This window comes from Protomyctophum parallelum (genome assembly GCF_964188405.1).
Source record: "Protomyctophum parallelum genome assembly, chromosome: 14".
In the NCBI taxonomy this organism is placed as follows: domain Eukaryota; kingdom Metazoa; phylum Chordata; class Actinopteri; order Myctophiformes; family Myctophidae; genus Protomyctophum; species Protomyctophum parallelum.
Genome location: NC_139709.1, coordinates 20,593,781 through 20,616,691, shown reverse-complemented (window position 1 = coordinate 20,616,691; position 22,911 = coordinate 20,593,781). Strand labels below are relative to the sequence as shown.

Below are 22,911 nucleotides of genomic sequence, written 5' to 3'. Positions count from 1 at the left end.
TCTATTTACTTTTGAAGATAAGGTGGCTAAACATTTGGACAACTACTGACTATTTGTCTTTTGTCTGATGGCTCCATAAAGTATGACATTTTCATTACGGGGTTGACACTGGCATGACCTAACTGGTGCTAAATGCGTTATTAGTTCAGTGGTGTGATGTTGCACTTGCGCACTGTAGTCTGCTGTGCCTGTGTGTGTGTGTGTGTGTGTGTGTGTGTGTGTGTGTGTGTGTGTGTGTGTGTGTGTGTGTGTGTGTGTGTGTGTGTGTGTGTGTGTGTGTGTGTGTGCGTGCGTGCGTGCGTGTGGTGGAAGAGGGAGAGTGTGTGCATTTTCTGGCAGCGGCATCTGCCCGGAACACCCATGGCAATTGGTAGTGTTTCTCGGCGGCATCAGTCCGACACTTTACCCCAAACCCTTACCGTAACCCTAACACTTTACCCCAAACCCTTACCCTAACACTTTACCCCAAACCCTTACCCTAACCCTAACACTCTACCCCAAACACTTACCCTAACCTATAACACTTTACCCCAAACCCTTACCCTAACCCAGGGGTCGGCAACCCAAGATGTTGAATGAGCCATTTTCGACCAAAAAAATTAATTCAAAATCTATCTGGAGCCGCAAAAAAAATGTAAGCCTTAAAATGCTTATATAATGAAGACAACAGGGCTGCAAGTGGATATTAGCCTATCTATCAAATAAAAAGTGCGCTATGGTTCAAGCCCGTTCGGAAATAGCGCACTGTGCAATGCAAACTAATAGGCGAGTGCGCTCCCGGTGCGCATTTCCGAACGCAGTCAACGCACCCTCCATTATTATGCCATGTTTTTTGCATTGTATTCTTACCCGTTTAATGTGATTTCTGTGTGTGGACATCGCTGGAGAGCTTCTCAACATTGGGCATGTAAAATGTCACTTTAATCTTCACACACGACTGCAAGCTCTCATCGGTGAGGCGTGTGCGGTATTTGGATTTAATGTAGTTCATGTTTGAGAATATCTGCTCACAAAAGTACGTTGATCCAAAGATGGATAATACTCCAAATGCGAGTTTCTTCATGTTCACATAATTGTCTGGAAGAGCATTCCATGTTTTCCACACAAGTGTGTGGGAAGGCAGAAGGGAGCAAACTTTTAAGAAGTGGATCGTAGCTTTAAACTCCACCACTGCTGGCTGCTGCTTTGCTGTTTCGTTGCAACCCGGGAGATAATAAAACGTCTATATGACTCCTTCATATAGTCACCGTCTGTGAATGGCTTGCCACGTTTTATTTATTGTTTGATAGTTTGTCACTGCAGATTTAGCCATGGTGCGTCATGGCAACTGCAGCCTGTTTTACGCAATCGCTACATTTACATTGTAAACGTGTACATAAACATTCAGATTCCAAATATAAAGTCCTCGCCACATGTGCCACGGGTGTTAGAATGTTGCTGGTACAGCGATTAGCATTGCTGCATCCCGCGTTGTTTAATAAAAAGCATTTTTATCCGAGCAGTTATTTACTGGCCATTGGCTTTCAACTACGCGCCCCCACCCGGTGTGCAACTGTTTCCCAACCCCGTTTGAGAAAAGGGGCGCTCGGATAAAAATGCTTTTTATTAAACAACGCGGGATGCAGCAATGCTAATCGCTGTACCAGCACATTTCTAACTCCCGTGGCACATGTGGCGAGGACTTTATATTTTAAATCGGAATGTTTATATACACGTTTGGACTGCGATTGCGTAAAACAGGCTGCTGTTGCGTCATGACTGACAGTCATGTTTCAGGGCTATACTGCAGATTAAGCATACAGGCAATCCATCATAATATTTATTCTACACACTTTTTACAAAATTGGGAAACTTAAGAATGTTTCTGTCACGTTTGGCCTCCTACAGAAACCATAAATGAAAAATAAAAATGTGAAAAAATAAACATTATACATTTTCATAGATTATTTTGTAATGCTACAGGGAGCCACTAGGGGAGTGCTCAAGAGCCGCAAGCGGCTCTTGAGCCGCCGGTTGCCGACCCCTGCCCTAACCATAACCGCAAGCATGACGGAACGCATGTCGGAGCAAACACTGCCATGGAAGCGAGCTGCAGTCGAGTGTCATAAACCCCCCAGTTTCCCCGGCAGCTGCCACCCATTCTCCCGGCAGCACTGCGGCTGTTACCAGCAGTTTACCGGCAGTTGCTGCGTGAAGCGGCGGCCACGAGATGTAGCGGCAGTGGATTGACATAATCCCCGGCAGCGCCGCGGCTGTTACCGGCAGTCTACCGGCAGTTGCGGCGGCTGGAGCGCGGCTGCCAAACGCACTTACAGAGCAGTGGAAAGGAGCTGTCATCCTCCCCCCGGCAGTCCCATGCCGTTGACTGATTATGCACTCGCTGCTTTATAACTAGGTTCATTTACTCAAGTACTGTAGTTAAAGGACCATTTAGATGTTTTTTTACTTTACTTGAGTATTTCCCATTTACATTTGACATATTTGTGTGTGCGTGTGTGCCTGGTTGAATGCCCCCCCCCCCCTCCCCCCTCAGGCATCGTGTCCCTCATCTCCCTGGCCGCCCTGTCCTTCGAGCGCTACAGCACCATGATGGGCTGCATGGAGGCGGACGGGTCCAACTACCGCAAGGTGTCGCTGGGCATCGCCATGTCCTGGGCCTACTCGCTCTTCTGGACCACGCCGCCGCTGCTGGGCTGGAGCCGCTACGGCTACGAGGGGCCCGGCACCACCTGCTCTGTCGACTGGACCGCCAAGACGGCCAACAACATCTCCTACATCGTGTGCCTGTTCGTCTTCTGCCTGCTGGTGCCCTTTCTGGTCATCGTGGTGTGCTACGGGAAGCTGCTGCAGGCCATCAAGCAGGTAACGTGATATATTATATATGGACCCGTTAAACGTTTACATAACGTTATATGGACCCGTTAAACGTTTACATAACGTTATATGGACCCGTTAAACGTTTACATAACAACGGTAGTCGGTGTGATGGTGATGGCTCATAAACTGCAAACGGCAGCATCATGCCTGTCTCTGTGTCTACTTCCTCTGATTCACTACTGGTGGAGGAGTTGTGGGGTTGTCCCATATCCAAACTATTTGTGTTTCTTGACTTTCTTCGTAAATTAAAGCCCTAATTGATGCAGGCTGAGGCTATACTACAACGTCACACAAAAGCATTGAAAGTATCAGACCCACAAACTCAAACACAGCATGAAGCAGCAACACGTTTTGAGCTTGTACATTTAGCTGTTTTTGAATTTGAATCCTAAATAGTAACAGGTAATGCCTGATTTATGCTTGTTGTTGCACGTAGGGTTTTGGATCCGAAATCGAATCGGTTCCAACTTCCATCGCATTTGGAACAGTTTCATTTGGACTCTCCTAAAGAGTCCTATGAGAACCACTCAGGCCTCATTCACACATACCACACACCAATCAAGCACATTGGTCGTTTTTTTGGGCCACCACAATGCTTTTCCAATGGGAGTCACATGGTTTGATCAGACATTTGTGTTTGATTGCTGATTGCTGGTGGTGTTCTGCCCCTCCCCCCTCAAACAAAAATGTTTGGTCAAACCATGTGACTCCCATTGGAAAAGCATTAGAGCAGCAATCAAACAGCAAACATTTGTTGTGTAGGTGTGTACGAAGCCTCAGAGAACCACTACAATAATAATACTGTATGATTGAATTTGCGTTTATCAGTCATTATAATTAAATATAGGAATCATTAAGAGGGGATCGTTAAGGAACCGGAATCGTTAAAATCCTAACGTATCCCAACCCTAGTTGCACGCAGTGCCACACTTCAAACATATCAGATCAACAAGCAAAGGCACGCTCGGTTGTGAGCTTGTAGCTCTGCAAATTTCGGTGCGCAACATCATGTACAGCGAAGTATATTGAGCGATAATGTTGCATAATGAGTGACAGGTGACAGACAGACTGAGTCACTGATGAAAATAAAGTTTGGGTTGGGGGGGTTAGTGGCAGTCATGATAGCTCAACAATGTCGCTTGATTGCTATGTCAAAATGACAAATACGAAAATGTTCCATGTCATACAAATGAGCTTTTGATTTAATGACAGAGGCTCCCGTTAATGTCGTCATGAGACTCATGATTATTCGATTATGATTTATAAACGATGATTACAGACTACATTTATCGGTGGAGGAGGACAGGTTACCACTCCTATATAGCTGAGGGCATTCTGTCAGTGGCTCCAGGCTGAGGGACACAGTCCTGGATTGGATTAGATTGGATTGCATTGGATTGGTCAAACCAGCGGAATCACTCATTTGCCCCCTCATTCATTTTAATGACCATGGGGATTAAAATGAATTTGCTTCCTGTTGGGAATACCGAGCATCTTGGTTCTCCTCGCAATCATTTAAAAGTATATTTAATGGGTGTTGTTTTCCGTTTTGGCGGCAGCAGGGTGATACTACTTTCCAAAACACGAACACCTGTTTCTTCTCTGGATCAGCGCTTTCTGAAACAAAGCCTCCAATCCAGCATATTTTAAATGTTCCCTATGAATACATTGACTTGACTAACAACTCCTCCTGCTGCCATGTTTTGTCCTGCCAATTCTGGTGTGACCGGGAGCATTATTGTAAGTAGTGGCTGTGTGTTTTACACATGTTGTTTACACACTCACTCACTCTCTCTCTCACACGCACACACACATGCACGCACGCACACACGCACAAACATGCAATAAAAGATCTAACAAAGCTTCACAGAATCATGAAATCTTCTACTGTCTGAAAATGTTTTGATATAGAATTCAAACATTGTCAACGCACAACGCTCAACGCAGTGAAATCCTCAGTAGAACCAAATGGAACCTTAAGGAACCCTCACATTTAGACACTCGTAAAGGGTCCATTTGGTTCCATTGGAACACCGAGTACACCGAGTTGATGTACACGCTCCTTGACATAATGACGTCTGATTGCCTCATTCATCTTTCCGCGTGCACCTCGTCTGGCTGCTTAATTCACGCTGTCAAGCAAACTAAAGTCACAAGGGAACCGTCATTGATATGAATCAATCTCGTTAAGTGCATATCGACCCTGAAACTATGCCGTCCTGTCCATGGCGACATCATGGATCATGATCTCTAAAACCAAGGCTGCAGCCGGAGGAGTAAAGCACTCTGACACAGTGGTGCTACCTAGCGGCCCCGTGTGGACTCATTAAACCTTTACTACAGTAGTTGTTGTAACAGTGATGGCTCATAAACGGTATAAACCTGCAGCACATCCCCACCCTGGGTGCTGTCGTCCCTGTGTCTACAGTCATCCCCTGATTCACCACTGTGGAGTTCTAGGGTTTCATACAGTATCTCATTGCTGTCGGGCAGATACCTCTTATCGCCCACCCTGGGCAAGACCTACGCTGAAAAGACTATCAGCGGAAGTTGCGGGATTGTGTTGGCAAAACAAAGAGAGTAAAAAATCTGAATCGCCGAACACAAAAGTAATATGAAAAATCCTGAGGAAAAATCCTTGGTTGCTAGGCATTTTGATGCCACAGGTCACAAAATCTGTAGGCTCAGATTTCAAGGAATGGAAGTAATCAATCCGTTAAGTAGAGGAGGAGACAGAGACAGGTTATTGCTACCCAAAGAGAAGCATACTTCATTCTCTATAAACGCATGTATTGCTTAAAGGTTCAAATGAGGAATTAACATTGAATTGCTCCTCATAAAAGAAAATATTGCGTGGTTGTAGTTTCTGAAATGTTTTAAGCTGTAGCCTGTGTGTCCTAATAGTTTGGTATTGCATTCACGATGGGATTTGCATACATAACTAATTACTTTTGGAAACTATATAGGTCACTAGCACTGTGTCGGTTTCATGGACTGATGAAGTAGCTACTGATGAAGGCCAATAGGCACGAAACGCCTATTGGCTGCTATTGGCTATCTGTGACTGCTGCTGCATTAACACACTATTTAGAAGGAGTATTGTTGTCCAGCCAGACCTAGCGGTTATTTTATTATTTTGTGTAGTTTAGTGTTATGTTGGGTTCCAAGGCCCTGAAGGGCAGTGTGAGGTAGACGTTGTTTGGTTTGCACACACCATCCCTGACAGACCCAAGGAGTTATGAGGTGAGACTGGCTGGAAGGCTGCATGTGCAGTCTCTCCGGGGAACACCACGCGCATGCACATGCAAGCACGTGCACATGCAAGCACGTGCACACACACGCGAGTACACACGCACAAACAAGAGCTAGTCCTTGAGCAATCTTTCCAGGATTACCGCTCACTGAAATTGTTTGCATCATGTCTGCTGATAAAGAATGAGCTTAGGGAGTTGGTGCATACATGTGTGACTGTGCGTGCGTGCGTGAGTGCGTGTGTGTGTGAGAGAGAGTGTGCGCGGGCACGTCTGTCTCCCCCTATCAGAGCTACGTTTCAGCTGTTTCCAGTGCAATGGGCGCTCAGCCACCAGGGGGCCCCGTGGGCAGTTTTAGTTTCCCCGCCAACAGTGGTCTGTTTGGCTACAGAAGGTTCTGCACATGAACTCATCATTACATCATGGCTTGGTGAACCAGTGTTAAATTTGACAGCAAATTCTGATTTAGATGTCTTTTGATTAACAGACAATTTAGTTTTTGTCCTATCAACTGAAATAGTTGAGTCTTCATCTAGTCTTAGTGGACTAAATATCAAAATATTTAGTCTCTGAGTTATAGATTTGTAAGGGTACATTTGGTTCCTACTTTAACTATCAATATACATTTTCTTTTTTTTGAGGGTCCCAACTTCTTACTTACTTAAGGCTTTGACGACCTGCCTCCATCGGGACCTGTCTTGTGCTGCATGTTGTGCCTCGCCCCATGTACGGTTCATCTGTTTAAGCTCAGCTGTCACGGTCGCCATACACTCCACTGCGGCTAAACCCACCCTTTAAACAGAACGACCTTTGGCCACAGCAACTTAGCGATGAGCAGCGCTGCGATCTTGTGACACGGGCGCGCCCTTCCACTAGAGTTGTACTTCCCACAGGACACTGATGTTTCTTTCATGAGGATTAGATGAGAAATGGAGAAGAACTCCGCGGCTCTACACTCACAGTCATTGGATTGCGTTTTTTGGGAAGTGAGAAAACAATCTCTCAAGAGGCGGCTTTAAAATCTGGGGGTGACAAAGTCATTTTGCAAGATAATGAACAGACAAAAGCACAGTGCTCCAACGACACGGAGAGCTGGCACCAGCTGGAGATGCACTTGAAAACACACACACACACACACACACACACACACACACACACACACACACACACACGCGCGCGCGCGTACACGTACACACACACACACACACACACACACACACACACACACACACACAGTGGAAAAGTGTTATGAAAAGGCGCATATAGATATACAGTCATTTGTCTTCTTGTGGAGTGCAACCAAGCATTCCGTGGCCACAAAGATGACCTGCATGATCCCCACAATGGGAGATTGTTTGGTTAAGCTCCCTGCCCTGCAGTTTGATCCAGTAACGGGTGAACTCTCACCCTATAGAGTACTGTACTTTATGGTACATTAAGTATCGAAAATAGATTATATACAAGCTACATCGCTACCATAATCCGCCTTATGTTGACCTTTTTTTGCTTTTTTTTTGCTATCCAGATTAATTCATTGAATTTGTTAAAGCAACTCAATTGCACCAATTAATTATTAATTTTAGTTTTAGACATCATGGACTATGGAAAATGTATTATCCAACAAGCCTATATAGAATGAACTAGCAAGACCCCACAAACGGAAGCTGTCATTATGGCTTTTAAAAAATTTACCTAGACCAAGTACCTAGATTTTACGCCCTTTTTTGTGCTCAGATCTCTACTCTTTTTCAGGAAGCTGTTCGTCATGCATTTGAACATTGTGTGAGTCAACAGCCTATCTTGAGATACTATAGGCAAATCTGTGCATCGCTGGGAGATTTTGTGATACAATGTGTGATGCTCAAGCCCAGCTCCACCAGTACAATGTAGAATTGATAGTGTGAAAGTGCTGGGTTATCAATTCCCCAAAGTCACGGATCCTCTCGATGCAGATCATGTTTCCGAGAAACACTGTTAGCAAAACGACTTTCACAGCAAAAATCCTGGCGGAATAAGTAAGGTCATGGAGATTTAGACTTCTCCTTGAGGTCATCATCTGGTACAATGTGCCGTTCGAAATAAAACACTGTAGAGCAGACTTTAACAGAGCTCTGGCGTCGGCATCGTTGCACCGAAATGAGAGGTCAGAGAGAGAGAGGTGCTGAAATTCCTGCAGGAGTACAGGGATTGCATCAGCACAGACAGATGCGCATGAAACCGTAGAAGAAATGGGAAATGCCATGGTCTTTCCCCCTGAGAGAATGAGAAAATATAAGCGCCAGTTTTAGTCTGAGACTTCATACAAAAACTGACTGGGGTGACCTTGCACAGAAATCTGGGCAGACATCTCTAGCCACTGAAAGTCAACATGATAATGTACAGTATATAACAGAGAAATAGCCTCGTGTCAGGGGAGGCAGTGGCTCAGGGGTGGAGCAGCCGTCTGTCAATAGCTGTGACTGTGGCATCGGGGTAAAGGAGCTTCTCGAGTTGATCAAGATGTTTCTTCCAAACACCTGCTGGCGCTCAAGTTACACACATTTACACTCAAAGGAGCACGATGGAAATAGCTTGGGGGACCCACAGGGCGTTTTGTTTTTAAAGGAGTAAAACAAGCCTGGGTGAACGAGGAAAAGTGGCATATAGGAGTGGGAGTGAACCTTGTATTTTGCTAAGCAATAACAGAGCAGAGGGGCGTCGCTGCAAATTTGGTGACGTCAGTGTTCTTTGCTGTGCCCTACCGGGGAGGGGAGGCAGGGGAGGCGGGCACATAGGTTGGTGAACCAATAGGGAGCCGGCCTCCGTTTCCAGTGTTAGTTTGATCCGCCCCTCTATGCCCAGAAAAGCACAGGGTTATTTCAGGCTACGATGGAAATAATCCAACAATGTTTGCGTTTGATCCTTTTGACCTTGTCTTCTCAGACTCGAGGTCAACAATGACCCAAGACCTCCTTGACATATTTTGCTCAGATTACGATTGAATCTGGATATGGATATGGGCCTTTGCAGCACTTAAACAGAGTAGGTTGGATTTAATTGATAAGCAGTAATTGTTTCATTCACCATCAAAACAATTTTGTATGTACTGTATGTTGACAACAATATATTTGTTTCTATTGTAACCAACAAGTCACAGTCAGACGTGTCCCTGCAGTCTACAGTTCAGACCAGAAACAGGACACCCAAAGCACAATGTTTACTTGTAATGTTTTCATTATATTTGAGAAAACATATAATATAATATTTTAATATTGATAGGTCTACTATCAAGACCTGGCCAGCAGGTCATGATCCAATTAATCTTTTTATTATTATTATTATTATTATTATTATATTTTTGTATGACCTACACGTTAAATAGTTTACAGGACAAAACGCTAAGTTGCCTGTTTTAGTGAACATTTTGGGGTGGAGGTTCTTCCTTGGCACACACAAAGAAGGACAAGACAGTATCTAATACAGTATACAGTATGCTCAGTACCGTTGGCTGAAAATAGCAGATCTACAAGCTCAGTACGCTGAACATTCACCATGTGATGTCTAGTGATACTTGCAGGGCTTGATCGCTGACCGTCTCATCGTCCTCCATTTCTTACTTCCAGTGGTGTAAAGTACATTTACTCAACTTTACAATTTTCAGTACATTTACTTCTTCTCCACTATAAGAGGCAAATATTGCACTTTTACTCCACTACAATTATTTGAAAACTTCCACCACTTCTCTCTCTCTCTCTCTCCCTCCCTCTGTGGAGTCTGTCGTCCATCCCTCTCTCTCTCTAACAGACAGTCAGATTGCTCTCGCTCACCGGGGCGCTCCGCTCCGTGCTGTTCCGACGGCTTCCCGGTGTAAAAACGGCGGTGCAGACATCTCCCATCAGGCAGCCGTGGAGCTCGTCCAATTAATAGTGAGAGGATGTGACACAGCCATATTCTACCCAGTCTAATAAAGCGATGCTCCCTCGCGGGCAGAACACCAGAATCAATTTCCTTTTACCACCAACGACTGCTCCGAGACTAGAGGGTGTATGGGTCCACGTCATGGTTTGTCTCCATCATCACTGTCTGTCAGACAGATGTGTCTGGGACATCGACAGAGCGTATAGTGTCCGTTCGCTGGCGTTGCAGTCTCATTGCCTTGTTATGTCCAGTCCTCCTTGTAATGGCACGAGGTGTTTTGTCCTCTACGTCTCCTGCTCATGTCCCCAGACAGACATCCGGGGACATGTTAATCCAGACAGATGGGCCGCAGCTCCACGCTGGCCCCCTTGTTTACGACTTTGTCTTTGTGTGAAGGTTGTAGATGAGCCGAAGTGAGGCCATTTGAGGTGGGGTTATTAAAACCACTTTCAACTGTTTTGGGGATGCCATTATACTGTAGGTGGAAAAGCTTAGAAAATATTCAAAAAATGTTGGAAATAATAATGTGAGCTTGTAGAATGGAAGGATAAAAGAGGGCTTTAAGTGGTATTTTCATAGCCAGAGAAGTATACCAAAACATGCTTTTTTGAATAGTCTGTGTTGCAGTGTGGACGATTCTGCATCACAAATGTAAAGTATAAACCTTAGAAAGTAATGTATTGGTATTTTGTAGGGTTATGGTTTGGCAAAATAAATATAGAATGTTGAACTGGTGATGCACAGTACAATATGTATTTGTCTGTGTGTCTGGAGCAAATTTCGCAAACTTGCTGTAACATAATTATAAATGTGCTGTTATCTCATGGGTCCTAAATTTGACTTTGTTGGGAACTGTGGTTTCCCACGTTTAAATCCAGCTCTAGCCTGGACCTGTGCTGTTTGTCCTGCCCTCTGTCTGGCCACAGTTTGCAGTCTCTCTTCACTTTTGAAGAACACGTGTGCCATTGTCTCGTTTAAAAAAAATAGTTAGAGCAAGCTCAATTGCCTATGTCTAATAAGAGAATCGTGTTTGTGACCGCGCAAGGTCTATAGGTTCAGACATCATCATATTAGTTCTTTCACTTTCCGGTTATTCATCCAAGTAAAGTGCTCTGTCCTTGGGCAGTAATGGGCACACTGAAGTTTGTCTACTCTATAGACACTTATCTCTCTTGTCGGCTCTCGACTCTCTGTGGCATTTTTCCTCATGGACTCTCAATTCTGCATTATGTGGATTATGCGGTCGTCACGCACTGACATTTTGCACCTAATCCCATGCATAATACAACACACTGATGTTTAAATATATTTTTATATATAGGAGGTGATTTGAAATGTTAAATGTTGTGTGAAAAACTCTTATCTGAGGATAAGCCCCTCTCCACTGCTATTCTGATACTCAATTAAGAGAGAGATATGATCGAGGCAGACAGACAGAGTCTATTTTACAGAGATGTTTTAGCAGAGAGAGAGAGAGAGAGAGAACAAGACAGCTGTGGCAGCACTTCTCGTCAATCCTGGAAAATGAGGATGGCGGGTACTTGAGTTTGATGCGATTCTGGCAGGGGAGCAGGGAGCTGCTGGAGAGAACGGCTGCTGCTGTGCACTGTGGAGAGTTCAGCATGTTTAAAACAAAACACACACACACACACACACACACACACACACACACACACACACACACACACACACAGCACACACCAATTAGACACCAATTAGACACTTTGCTTGGGTCCAAGAGGATGCTGCCGTGCACCAGCATATGTGTGTGTGTGTGTGTGTGTGTGTGTGTGTGTGTGTGTGTGTGTGTGTGTGTGTGTGTGTGTGTGTGTGTGTGTGTGTGTGTGTGTGTGTGTGTGTGTGTGAGAGAGAGAGAGAGAGGGGGGGGGGGTCGGGTGGTCTACAAGGCAAGATGAAAATGAGTTGTAAATCAAAGATGGTGTGGGATGTTTTTGTATAACAGTAGATTGCTTGTTTTTTTCTTTGCAGAAACGGCCTGTTGTCTAATGCAGCGGCTCTCATTTGCAGGATCTTTTAGTATTTCCCACTGATCCCTGCGAGACAACAACACTTCTCTCTCACTCTATAATAGTTCAGAGGGCTTGTAACCCATGTCTTTAAGATCGACCGGCCAATCCCAGGGGACTATTGGTCGATCACGAAGCAATTTGAAAAACCCAGACATAAACAATACATTCATATTCCAATCACGCTCATGTTCGCCGATTTGAATGTGAACTCCAGTGAATCATATGAGGGGAGCAGTGCAGCAAGAACCGACACGGGCTTAACATCAGTGTTTAACCACGTGGCTACATGACCACTTTGAATCCATTAAGAGCTGAGGCAGGTTCTACAAATGCCTTCTAAATCCTAACAGTTTTCTGAAAAACGTGTGTGTGTATGTTGCTATAATCAGTGCATGGCACTCAAACTTTTCCATGTCAAGGACCACCCAAAATGATGTTTGGCGAGAGAGAGAGAGAGAGAGAGAGAGAGATAATCTTCCTCATTAATCTCACATGGAACCTCAGACTGTGCTGCTAGGGCAGTATGTCACACTTTGTCAATCTCTCCTCTTTGGAATAGGTTGAGAAATACCGTATTAGCGCATATATAACTGACTGTGTATGCACACGCCGGTATATACTGGAAGAAAGAATATATATATATATATATATATATATATATATATATGAAGAAAGAAAGAATATTACATCATGTTTTATTGATTGTTTCAATATATAAGACAGACAGACAGACAGACAGACCTGGATGAAGCCAATAATCCAAATAATTAAAGTGCAAAGGGAATGAGGAGGGAATATGTACTACAGTACTGTGCTACAGTACTACAGTACTGTACTACAGTACTACAAAGGAGAAAGCTTAGGAACTGCGAACTGGCCAAACAAGCGGCAATGGGAATACAGCTGGTATTACAGGATATTTCTAACAATTCATTACTTACAACTAGATCCCAGTGTGTTTGCTATACTGTAGGTGGGTCCACTGCACTAGATCCCACTGTGTTTGCTATACTATAGGTGGGTCCACTGCACTAGATCCCACTGTGTTTGCTATACTATAGGTGGGTCCACTGCACTAGATCCCAGTGTGTTTGCTATACTGTAGGTGGGTCCACTGCACTAGATCCCACTGTGTTTGCTATACTATAGGTGGGTCCACTGCACTAGATCCCACTGTGTTTGCTATACTATAGGTGGGTCCACTGCACTAGATCCCAGTGTGTTTGCTATACTGTAGGTGGGTCCACTGCACTAGATCCCACTGTGTTTGCTATACTGTAGGTGGGTCCACTGCACTAGATCCCACTGTGTTTGCTATACTATAGGTGGGTCCACTGCAATAGATCCCACTGTGTTTGCTATACTATAGGTGGGTCCACTGCACTAGATCCCACTGTGTTTGCTATACTATAGGTGGGTCCACTGCACTAGATCCCACTGTGTTTGCTATACTGTAGGTGGGTCCACTGCACTAGATCCCACTGTGTTTGCTATACTGTAGGTGGGTCCACTGCACTAGATCCCAGTGTGTTTGCTATACTATAGGTGGGTCCACTGCACTAGATCCCAGTGTGTTTGCTATACTGTAGGTGGGTCCACTGCACTAGATCCCACTGTGTTTGCTATACTATAGGTGGGTCCACTGCACTAGATCCCACTGTGTTTGCTATACTGTAGGTGGGTCCACTGCACTAGATCCCACTGTGTTTGCTATACTATAGGTGGGTCCACTGCAATAGATCCCAGTGTGTTTGCTATACTGTAGGTGGGTCCACTGCAATAGATCCCAGTGTGTTTGCTATACTATAGGTGGGTCCACTGCACTAGATCCCAGTGTGTTTGCTATACTGTAGGTGGGTCCACTGCACTTGCGAAAGCATGGGGCAGATGGGGCAGATCCATAGTTGAAAGGATGGGGCAGATGGGGCAGATCCATAGTTGAAAGGATGGGGCAGATGGGGCAGATCCATAGTTGAAAGGATGGGGCAGATCCATAGTTGAAAGGATGGGGCAGATCCATAGTTGCATGGGTGAGATTGATGGGAGCGACGTGAGTGAGTGGACGTGAAAGACAAATGGGTGAAACTGATGTAATCATCAAATCGATTCTCATTTGATGAACAAGCTTGGTGAATTCCAGTGGTGGCCTACTACTACTGCAATGTATAGAAATACTCGCACCAGTCCGGAATTCTAAAATGTACTAAAAGTATCAATGTCAAAGTGTACTTAAAAGTACCAAAAGTAGAAAGTACTCATTATGCAGAATCTCCCGTTTAACAAGTTATCATGTCTAAAATGTATAAAAATAGCCGATCTACAATTAAGCTCACAAAGCTTTGCATGCATGGTGACACGTAACTATGGGGTTTTAATTGCAAAGAACAAGTATAAACCTGCACACTCATCTGCATCTGCTCCAATGTAATTTATTGACAACGTTTCGAGCCAAGACTCTTCATCGGTTCAAAACAGATTTGACCCGATGAAGAGCCTTGGATCAAAATGTTGGAGTAGATGAGTATGCAGGTTTATTCTTTTTCTTATGTCACTTTCCAACGCAGCACCGGCTTCAACCATATGTTTTAACTGCAGTGCCATCTTTTGTGACCCCCAATGGTGTGAATGAAGAGTTTGAAAGATGTCAGACCTGGCCATAAACCGATCGTTACTAGCGGATAACACAGAAGTAGACAAAAACAAAATAACTCACCTTTCAAAGGAGTCATTTCGAGGACTCACTTTCATATCCAAGTAAAAAAGGACTCATTTTCGATCGATTACACACCCTATGAAGCCTTGAATTCATGGATTCTAGTCAAAGAGTCTCAATTGAGTCGGTCATCAAATTATTGTCTTATGAATGTGACCAAAAATATCTATCTCCATGAATTCAACGCTTCATGGGGTGTGTAATTGAAAGAAAATAATTAATTCTTTGGGTAAACCACTATAGCATACTAATACTATACAGTCACTGAGTTTAAGTCATCCTGCAACACATTCCATGGCAACATCTGCTTTTGTGGCTGGGATACAACAGGGTATTGGGTGAACCCCAACACATGCAGAACGATAAATCACTTGTTAACACACAACGTCACTACAAGCAACACCTCAACGCAGAAGCATTATTCAGCCTTAATGGTGACATGGAACCCAGCTCCCTGTGGGCCCACTCTGCAATTGGGCCATATTGGACCCCCCACCACCCACCCATCTGTTTCTATATATACATATACAGTACATATATACTGTATATATCTATTTCCCCTCATCGCTCATTCATTTCCCTCCATCCCTGACAGTATTAAACTTCTTCTGATTGCCTGGAAATCTGTAATTGGCCTCAACTGAGTTGGTGATGAGCTGCTGTGGGCGTACTGCCATGCAGCTCTCCTGAGCCGAGCATGTATACTATTTGCATATAAACGCAGATAAATGCCACCCAATTGCAGTCTATTTGGTAATATACTGTGTTGACTGTGACATTTCAGAATGCACTCAGACTAACCTTTCCTGCATGTGATTCTGTGACTCTAGTGACTCTAAAGCAAAACACCTTATCTTACCTAGATAGTAGGCCTAGCACTAATGGTTTTGTGTTAGTCTCAGGTACAAATATACAACTCAGGTATATATACCCATGTGCCTCCTGCGTGACCCTCTGGTATTGACCACAATTTGAAGGGCCGTCCACACACAACCAAGGACTATAACGGTAACTATACTGTATCTGTATCATTCTCCATAATATTATGCCTGTCCATGCCTGTAATCTATACAGTTAATTTCATATTTGCACAGAGAGATTGAATTAGACACAGCACACTGCTTGTTGAATTCGCATCGAAACTTAAGCATGTGGTGCATGCCTTCTAGTGAGAGCATCACAGTATGTTGTAGTGTAGGTAATTAGTATTTTATTGTGACACAGTTGCACATTTAAGTTGTGATAGAAACAAAACATACAAGCAAGGCAAAATTATTCTTCATCTATGGAGCCGAATCCATTCCAATATTATCTGTGTGTTCGTAAAAGAAAATGCGTAAAAAAGAAATCTGTAAAAGAAAAATGCGTAAAAAAACAATCTGTAAAAGAAAAATGTGTAATAAAACAATCTGTAAAAAGAAAATGCGTAATATATACGGATAGTGTTTTTTTGTGTTTGGACTTACGAATAGAAAAAATGCCAACCTCAGTTACAGATGTTTTTTTTTGGTTCCCCAGTGAAATCACTGCCAAAAATCACATGACGGCTGAGAACCAATCACGTGAGGCCTTTTCCTCTACCAAATCAAAAAGCTCCATAAGTCTGCCTGGCAACTGAGGTTGCCATGTTTGTCTGGGGCTACGTTATAAGTATAAGTATACGTTTATGAGTTACAAGTTTAGCTATATATCCATATCTTGTCTTAAAACAACCACTCAATGGCCAATTGACTAATTCATTATTTTAGTAACCTATATTAAATAGGGGGGTCTCAAGGTTCGGGGACCCCCAGGGACCCCCCGGGACCCCCCCGGGGACCCCCAAATGGTAACTCTGTCATTTCTCAACTGTTTTGGACGGGGGTGGGCTCGTTGTGATTGTGTCGCCCCCCTGGGGGCGTCTTTGGGGGTCTCAAGGTTCGGGGACCCCTGGGGACCCCCCGGGACCCCCAAATGGTAACTCTGTCATTTCTCAACTGTTTTGGACGCGGGTGGGCTCGTTGGAATCTTGTCGCCCCCCTGTGGGCGTCTTTGGGGTCTCAAGGTTCAGGGACCCCCAGGGACCCCAAAATGGTAACTCTGTAATTTCTCAACCGTTTTGGACGGGGGTGGGCTCGTTGGAATCTTGTCGCCCCCCTGGGGGCGACAAGATTAATTCACATTAAACATCAGATCAGAAGCAAGAGGCTACCAATCCGTTTCGTCCATTGCCGAGAAGTGACAGGTCGGCGACGACAACGAGGAAGGACGTCAACGCTAACACCGCAGCCTCGATTGAAGGACCTTGTGACACAGTGGAGCGTCGCGTGCAACCGCACCACACATTATTGTTTGAGAGGGCCGGACGTTCTCATGAGCCGAGCCCTGTAGTAACTGTGTGTGTTGTTCATTGACTGTGCTTTGCATTGTTGAGATAACATTGTTCATTTCTGGCTAACATCAAGGGGAACTATAATTGCTAAATGCTAACATTGCTACCAGCTAAAGTGCATTCATTTGCCGTTGCAAAGTGTCGTTTCTAACGTTAGCGTAAACAAGACCTGACGTAATGCCTTATGGTGCCGTCCACTAACAGTTAACAGTTCTATTGAGTTGTACTTGAAATGTACTGTAATTCTGCAAACTTAATAAACCAATCAATCAATCCACGCCATGACTTGAAAAAGAAGCGTGCAAATGCACAGAGACTTTAGTCGCTTGTATATCTGCTGTTAATGGTGTGTTTCGTCTATTTTTGTGTTTACAGTAAAATGTACCTGCTTTGCACTAATGCAGGGGTCGGCAACCCAAGATGTTGAATGAGCCATTTTCAACCAAAAAAATTAATTCAAAATCTACCTGGAGCCGCAAAAGATTTTTAAGCCTTAAAATGCTTATATAATGAAGACAACAGGGCTGCAAGTGGATATTAGCCTATCTATCAAAATAAAAAGTGCGCTATGGTTTAAGCCCGTTCGGAAATAGCGCACTGTGCAATGCAAACTAATAGGCGAGTGCGCTCCCGCGGTACGCATTTCCGAACGCAGTCAACGCACCCTCCATTATTATGCCATGTTTTTTGCATTGTGTTCTTACCCGTTTAATGTGATTTCTGTGTGTGGACATCGCTGGAGAGCTTCTCAACATTGGGCACGTAAAATGTCACTTTAATCTTCACACACGATTGCAAGCTCTCATCGGTGAGGCGTGTGCGGTATTTGGATTTAATGTAGTTCATGTTTGAGAATATCTGCTCACAAAAGTACGTTGATCCAAAGATGGATAATACTCCAGATGCGAGTTTCTTCATGTTCACATAATTGTCTGGAAGAGCATTCCATGTTTTCCGTCTGTGAATGGCTTGCCACGTTTTATTTATTGTTTGATAGTTTGTCACTGCAGATTTAGCCATGGTGCGTCATGCAACTGCAGCCTGTTTTACGCAATCGCTACATTTACATTGTAAACGTGTACATAAACATTCAGATTCCAAATATAAAGTACTCGCCACATGTGCCACGGGTGTTAGAATGTTGCTGGTACAGCGATTAGCATTGCTGCATCCCGCGTTGTTTAATAAAAAGCTTTTTTATCCGAGCTGTTATTTTGCCATTGGCTTTCAACTACGCGCCCCCACCCGGTGTGCAACTGTTTCCCAACCCCGTTTGAGAAAAGGGGCGCTCGGATAAAAATGCTTTTTATTAAACAACGCGGGATGCAGCAATGCTAATCGCTGTACCAGCAAATTTCTAACTCCCGTGGCACATGTGTCGAGGACTTTATATTTTAAATCGGAATGTTTATGGACTGCGATTGCGTAAAACAGGCTGCTGTTGCGTCATGACTGACAGTCATGTTTCAGGGCTATAGCCTACTGCAGATTAAGCATACAGACAATCCATCATAATATTTATTCTACACATTTTTACAAAATTGGGAAACTTAAGAATGTTTCTGTCACGTTTGGCCTCCTACAGAAACCATAAATGAAAAATAAAAATGTGAAAAAATAAACATTATACATTTTCATAGATTTTTTTGTAATGCTACAGGGAGCCACTAGGGGAGTGCTCAAGAGCCGCAAGCGGCTCTTGAGCCGCCGGTTGCCGACCCCTGCACTAATGCATGCATCAACGAGGAATGCTAACAATCGAACCATGCTAGTTAGCTCACGCATCGTACGGACTGGTCTAGTTTATTGTAACCACAGTTTATATTAGTGTATGTGTTTATTTCTATTTTTATATAAAAGCAACAAAATACATTTTCGTTGTGGCTTGAGTGTTTATTGCACAGCAATTGAGAAATTGCACAGTTTTGTCAGGAAACGGCGAGCCTTGTCAGAGGGAAATCGCTTGGTTAAATGTCCATATCAAGTGATATCTGAAAAGTGTGTGAGAGAGAGAGCTATAGTAAGAAGAATATGCAGATGAATATAAATGGTTCTCTCTGTCTCTCCCTCCCATCAATAAAGATCTATCATAAAAATGTCAAGAGTTACCATGTGGGAGCCCCCAGGGGTCCCCGAACCTCCAAAACCCTGATAATGCGCCCAGAGAGGCAACACGATTCCAACAAGCCCACCCCCGTCCAAAACGGTTGAGAAATGACAGAGTTAGCATTTGGGGGTCCCGGGGGGTCCCCGAACCTTAAACCCTGAGAACGCCCCCAAGGGGGGGCGACACGATTCCAACGAGCCCACCCCCGTCCAAAACGGTTGAGAAATGACAGAGTTACCATTTGGGGGTCCCTGGGGGGTCCCGGGGGGTCCCCGAACCTCCAAAACCCTAAGAACGCCCCCAGAGGGGGCGACACGATTCCAACAAGCCCACCCCCGTCCAAAACGTTTGAGAAATGACAGAGTTACCATTTTGGGGTCCCTGGGGGGTCCCCGAACCTTGAGACCCCCCCTATTTAATATAGGCTACTAAAATAATGAATTAGTCAATTGGCCATTGAGTGGTTGTTTTAAGACAAGATATGGATATATAGCTAAACTTGTAACTCATAAACTTATACTTATACTTATAACGTAGCCCCAGACAAACATGGCAACCTCAGTTGCCAGGCAGACTTATGGAGCTTTTTGATTGGGTAGAGGAAAAGGCCTCACGTGATTGGTTCTCAGCCGTCATGTGATTTTTGGCAGTGATTTCACTGGGGAACCAAAAAAACCATCTGTAACTGAGGTTGGCATTTTTTCTGTTCGTAAGTCCAAACACAAAAAAGCACTATCCGTATATATTACGCATTTTCTTTTTACAGATTGTTTTATTACACATTTTTCTTTTACAGATTGTTTTTTTACGCATTTTTCTTTTACACATTGTTTTTTTACGCATTTTTATTTTACAGATTGTTTTTTTACGCATTTTCTTTTTACGGATTGTTTTTTTACGCATTTTTCTTTTACAGATTGTTTTTTTTACACATTTTTCTTTTACAGATTGTTTTTTTACGCATTTTCTTTTTACAGATTGTTTTTTTACGCATTTGTCTTTTACAGATTTATTTTTTACGCATTTTCTTTTACGAACACACAGATAATATTGGCATGGATTCGGCTCCATATTCATCCTGTCTCAAATGTGGGATAGCTTAATTTTAATGTCCCTGCTATTTTCAAATGTCTCAAAACTATTTTATTTTTCAAAAAACAATTAAAGTCTAGCTAATTCCCAACCAATTAAATCATTTTCAGTTCCTCTAGGACGTCTGAAATTCAATTATCTCAGGTCTCATGCAATTATTATCCAAGCGCCCATTTTTGTCCGATTTCTTTGGTCATATTCCAAAATTAGATATCCAATATAGCCTACAAAATAATAGCGGGCACAAAAATAAAACTCTGTATTGATAATACAGTACTTTATTGGTGATACTGAATTAATAATTTGACTTTTACGTGTTATTTAATGCTGCTTATGTCTTATAATGTTTTATCCCACAATTTTGTAACCCATTTTTCACCCTTGTGTCAATTATCTACTGTAATGTGATCCTGGGCTCTACACACAAACAACGAACTTGAACTCGTGCTTCCTTCATGAATGAGTGGCCAAGTTGCTCCTATACAGATTTGTGGTGATATTCTTTAAAGCTACAATCAGGGACTTCTTCTGCTTCTGGGGGTCCCTGGAACTAACGTTTTGAACACCACTGATTTAGAAACATACGTTTTTTTCTGGAAAGAATAAATAAAAATCTGGTCTTTGGGTTTTGCAGCCATCCTGCAAACACTGCACATGTGTAATCATGATGGAAACCTCTGCTGATTCCTCATTCCAATGCAGATCATAATTTATGCCACGCAAACGGAGTGGACCATACCTAAATAGATTGCTTTACATTACATTACACTCTGCAATGACTTTCCGGCTTTGTGCCATATGTCAGCTAGTGCTGAGCCATACAGTACATGATGTGAATCACACCTCCTGGTCCTGAGTCCAGATGCCATCTGATGGAACACAAGCCCTCGTAATTAGTTTGCTTACTTGTGGGAGGAAGAACTGACAGAGCGAAAATTAAACGGTGGGGCAAACAATATCACTGTTGGGATTATAGTGATGTTGTGGATCTCTACAGCACAAACAGATTGCATTGTAATATGAGAAAACGTAACCACTTAAACCCTACTTTAGCAAGCTAGACCTGAGCTGGCGTGTACTTGGGAAGTTGGGCCGCTTTTTTCTGTGTACACTAAAATAAATAGTTGCTGTACAAGCTCACAAACGTGACACGTTGCAAGCTGTTTGTCTGCGATTAAGACAATGTCAGTTATACAGACAGTTATTGTAATAATCAAAGTAGCGTACTTGAGTTCAGACCGCCGTCATTCTACAAGGTATCAAGGTGACTAAATGAGCTGTAATATACAGAATGTGTCTAAACTAACTGAAATGGCCACCTGTCATCTCGAAAAACGTGGCCTTGTAAGCTAAGTATCTCCTCAATATTTGCTCAGCATTAGTTGAAAAGGAGTCCCCAACACCGAGCTGACGTCACGTCTAATGTCATGTCTGTCACTTCTTTCTGTCACTTCCAGACAGAAGGCTGAAAAACGAGACACACAACAAAGCCATTATAAGCCACAACCCATAGTCCAAAACAAAGTGATATTTCTATATCTCATACAGTCCTTCATTAACAGTGCCTTCTTTGTACAAAACAAGTTCTGCCAAGTGTGTGCGACATAAAAAATAAGTCATTCTTGTGAGTGCATAAACCCTCTTAAATATTTTAGCTGTACTGCATCTGTGTGCAAACACATTGCGAGAAAAAAAAAACATTCCGTCTGTCCTGACCTGTTAGGCCATGGCCTAATTGGAGTGTTTGAATGGGAGAGGGTTTCTGTTCTGTCACAGACAGCCTCCGCAGCCATCTGTTTGTGCAGAGCACAGCAAGCGCTTCATCGATGGCCGCTTCTGAAACACACGTTCCTCCAAATGGGGAGGTGTCAAACGGCTCTGCCCTCCATGAAGTTATAGTACTCCTTCCGTGGCATATTTCATATCGGTATTGTAGCTTATTTATGGAGGCAGCCTGCTGTTATGCAAATGTTGTTGGCCCCGGCACGCCCCCGTCTGTCCTTCTCCTCTAGACATAAATCTAACATACCTCTGGAGGATGCCGTATTGGAAATGGAGCAGTGGCCACACACAATGAGTATTGCTTGATGGGATGCCTCCTGACCCAATTTCATGTGTTCACATAAATGTTAATGTTAATGACAGCACCGTCTGCTAGAGCACACAATCCCAGAAGGAGGCGTACAGGAAATGCACCAACCTTGAAGCCTCAATTCTATATGGTACTGCATATCGTTACTTTTTGTATCTCCCCTCTCCCTCACTCATATTTTATAGCGGGAACCTGCTACCTGTGGGTTGTTTTTGCGACACAATGACAGACGAGGAGAGAGATTTATCGCCAGTGGCTTTCATTTGCCGAAAACATGCGTTAAAAGGCTTGATACGACCACAACACTCTGCCGATGCTTCATTAGCCGAGACCAGCCCAGCTGCGCTGGGTGTTTCTCGTTGCCATGCCTTAAAGTCCAATATGACTGTATATCTTCGCACCATATCCCCGCCGCCTCTGACGATGTAAACTTCAGCATGTCCATGTGTGCTATTAGAAGGAGAGGAGCATAATTAATCAA

At 43.6% G+C, this 22,911-nt stretch overlaps 1 protein-coding gene across 1 annotated transcript in view; it reads left to right on the top strand.

The window, feature by feature from the left end:
* The window catches only part of LOC310871168 (pinopsin-like), a gene marked incomplete at both ends in the record, with an annotated part of 96,639 nt that overhangs the window by 14,939 nt on the left and 58,789 nt on the right, over window positions 1-22,911 (top strand). Inside the window, one exon of the mRNA XM_083782657.1 lies at window positions 2,534-2,862. Coding sequence (XP_083638783.1) covers window positions 2,534-2,862 — 329 coding nt within the window. The remainder of the gene's footprint in view (window positions 1-2,533; window positions 2,863-22,911) is intronic.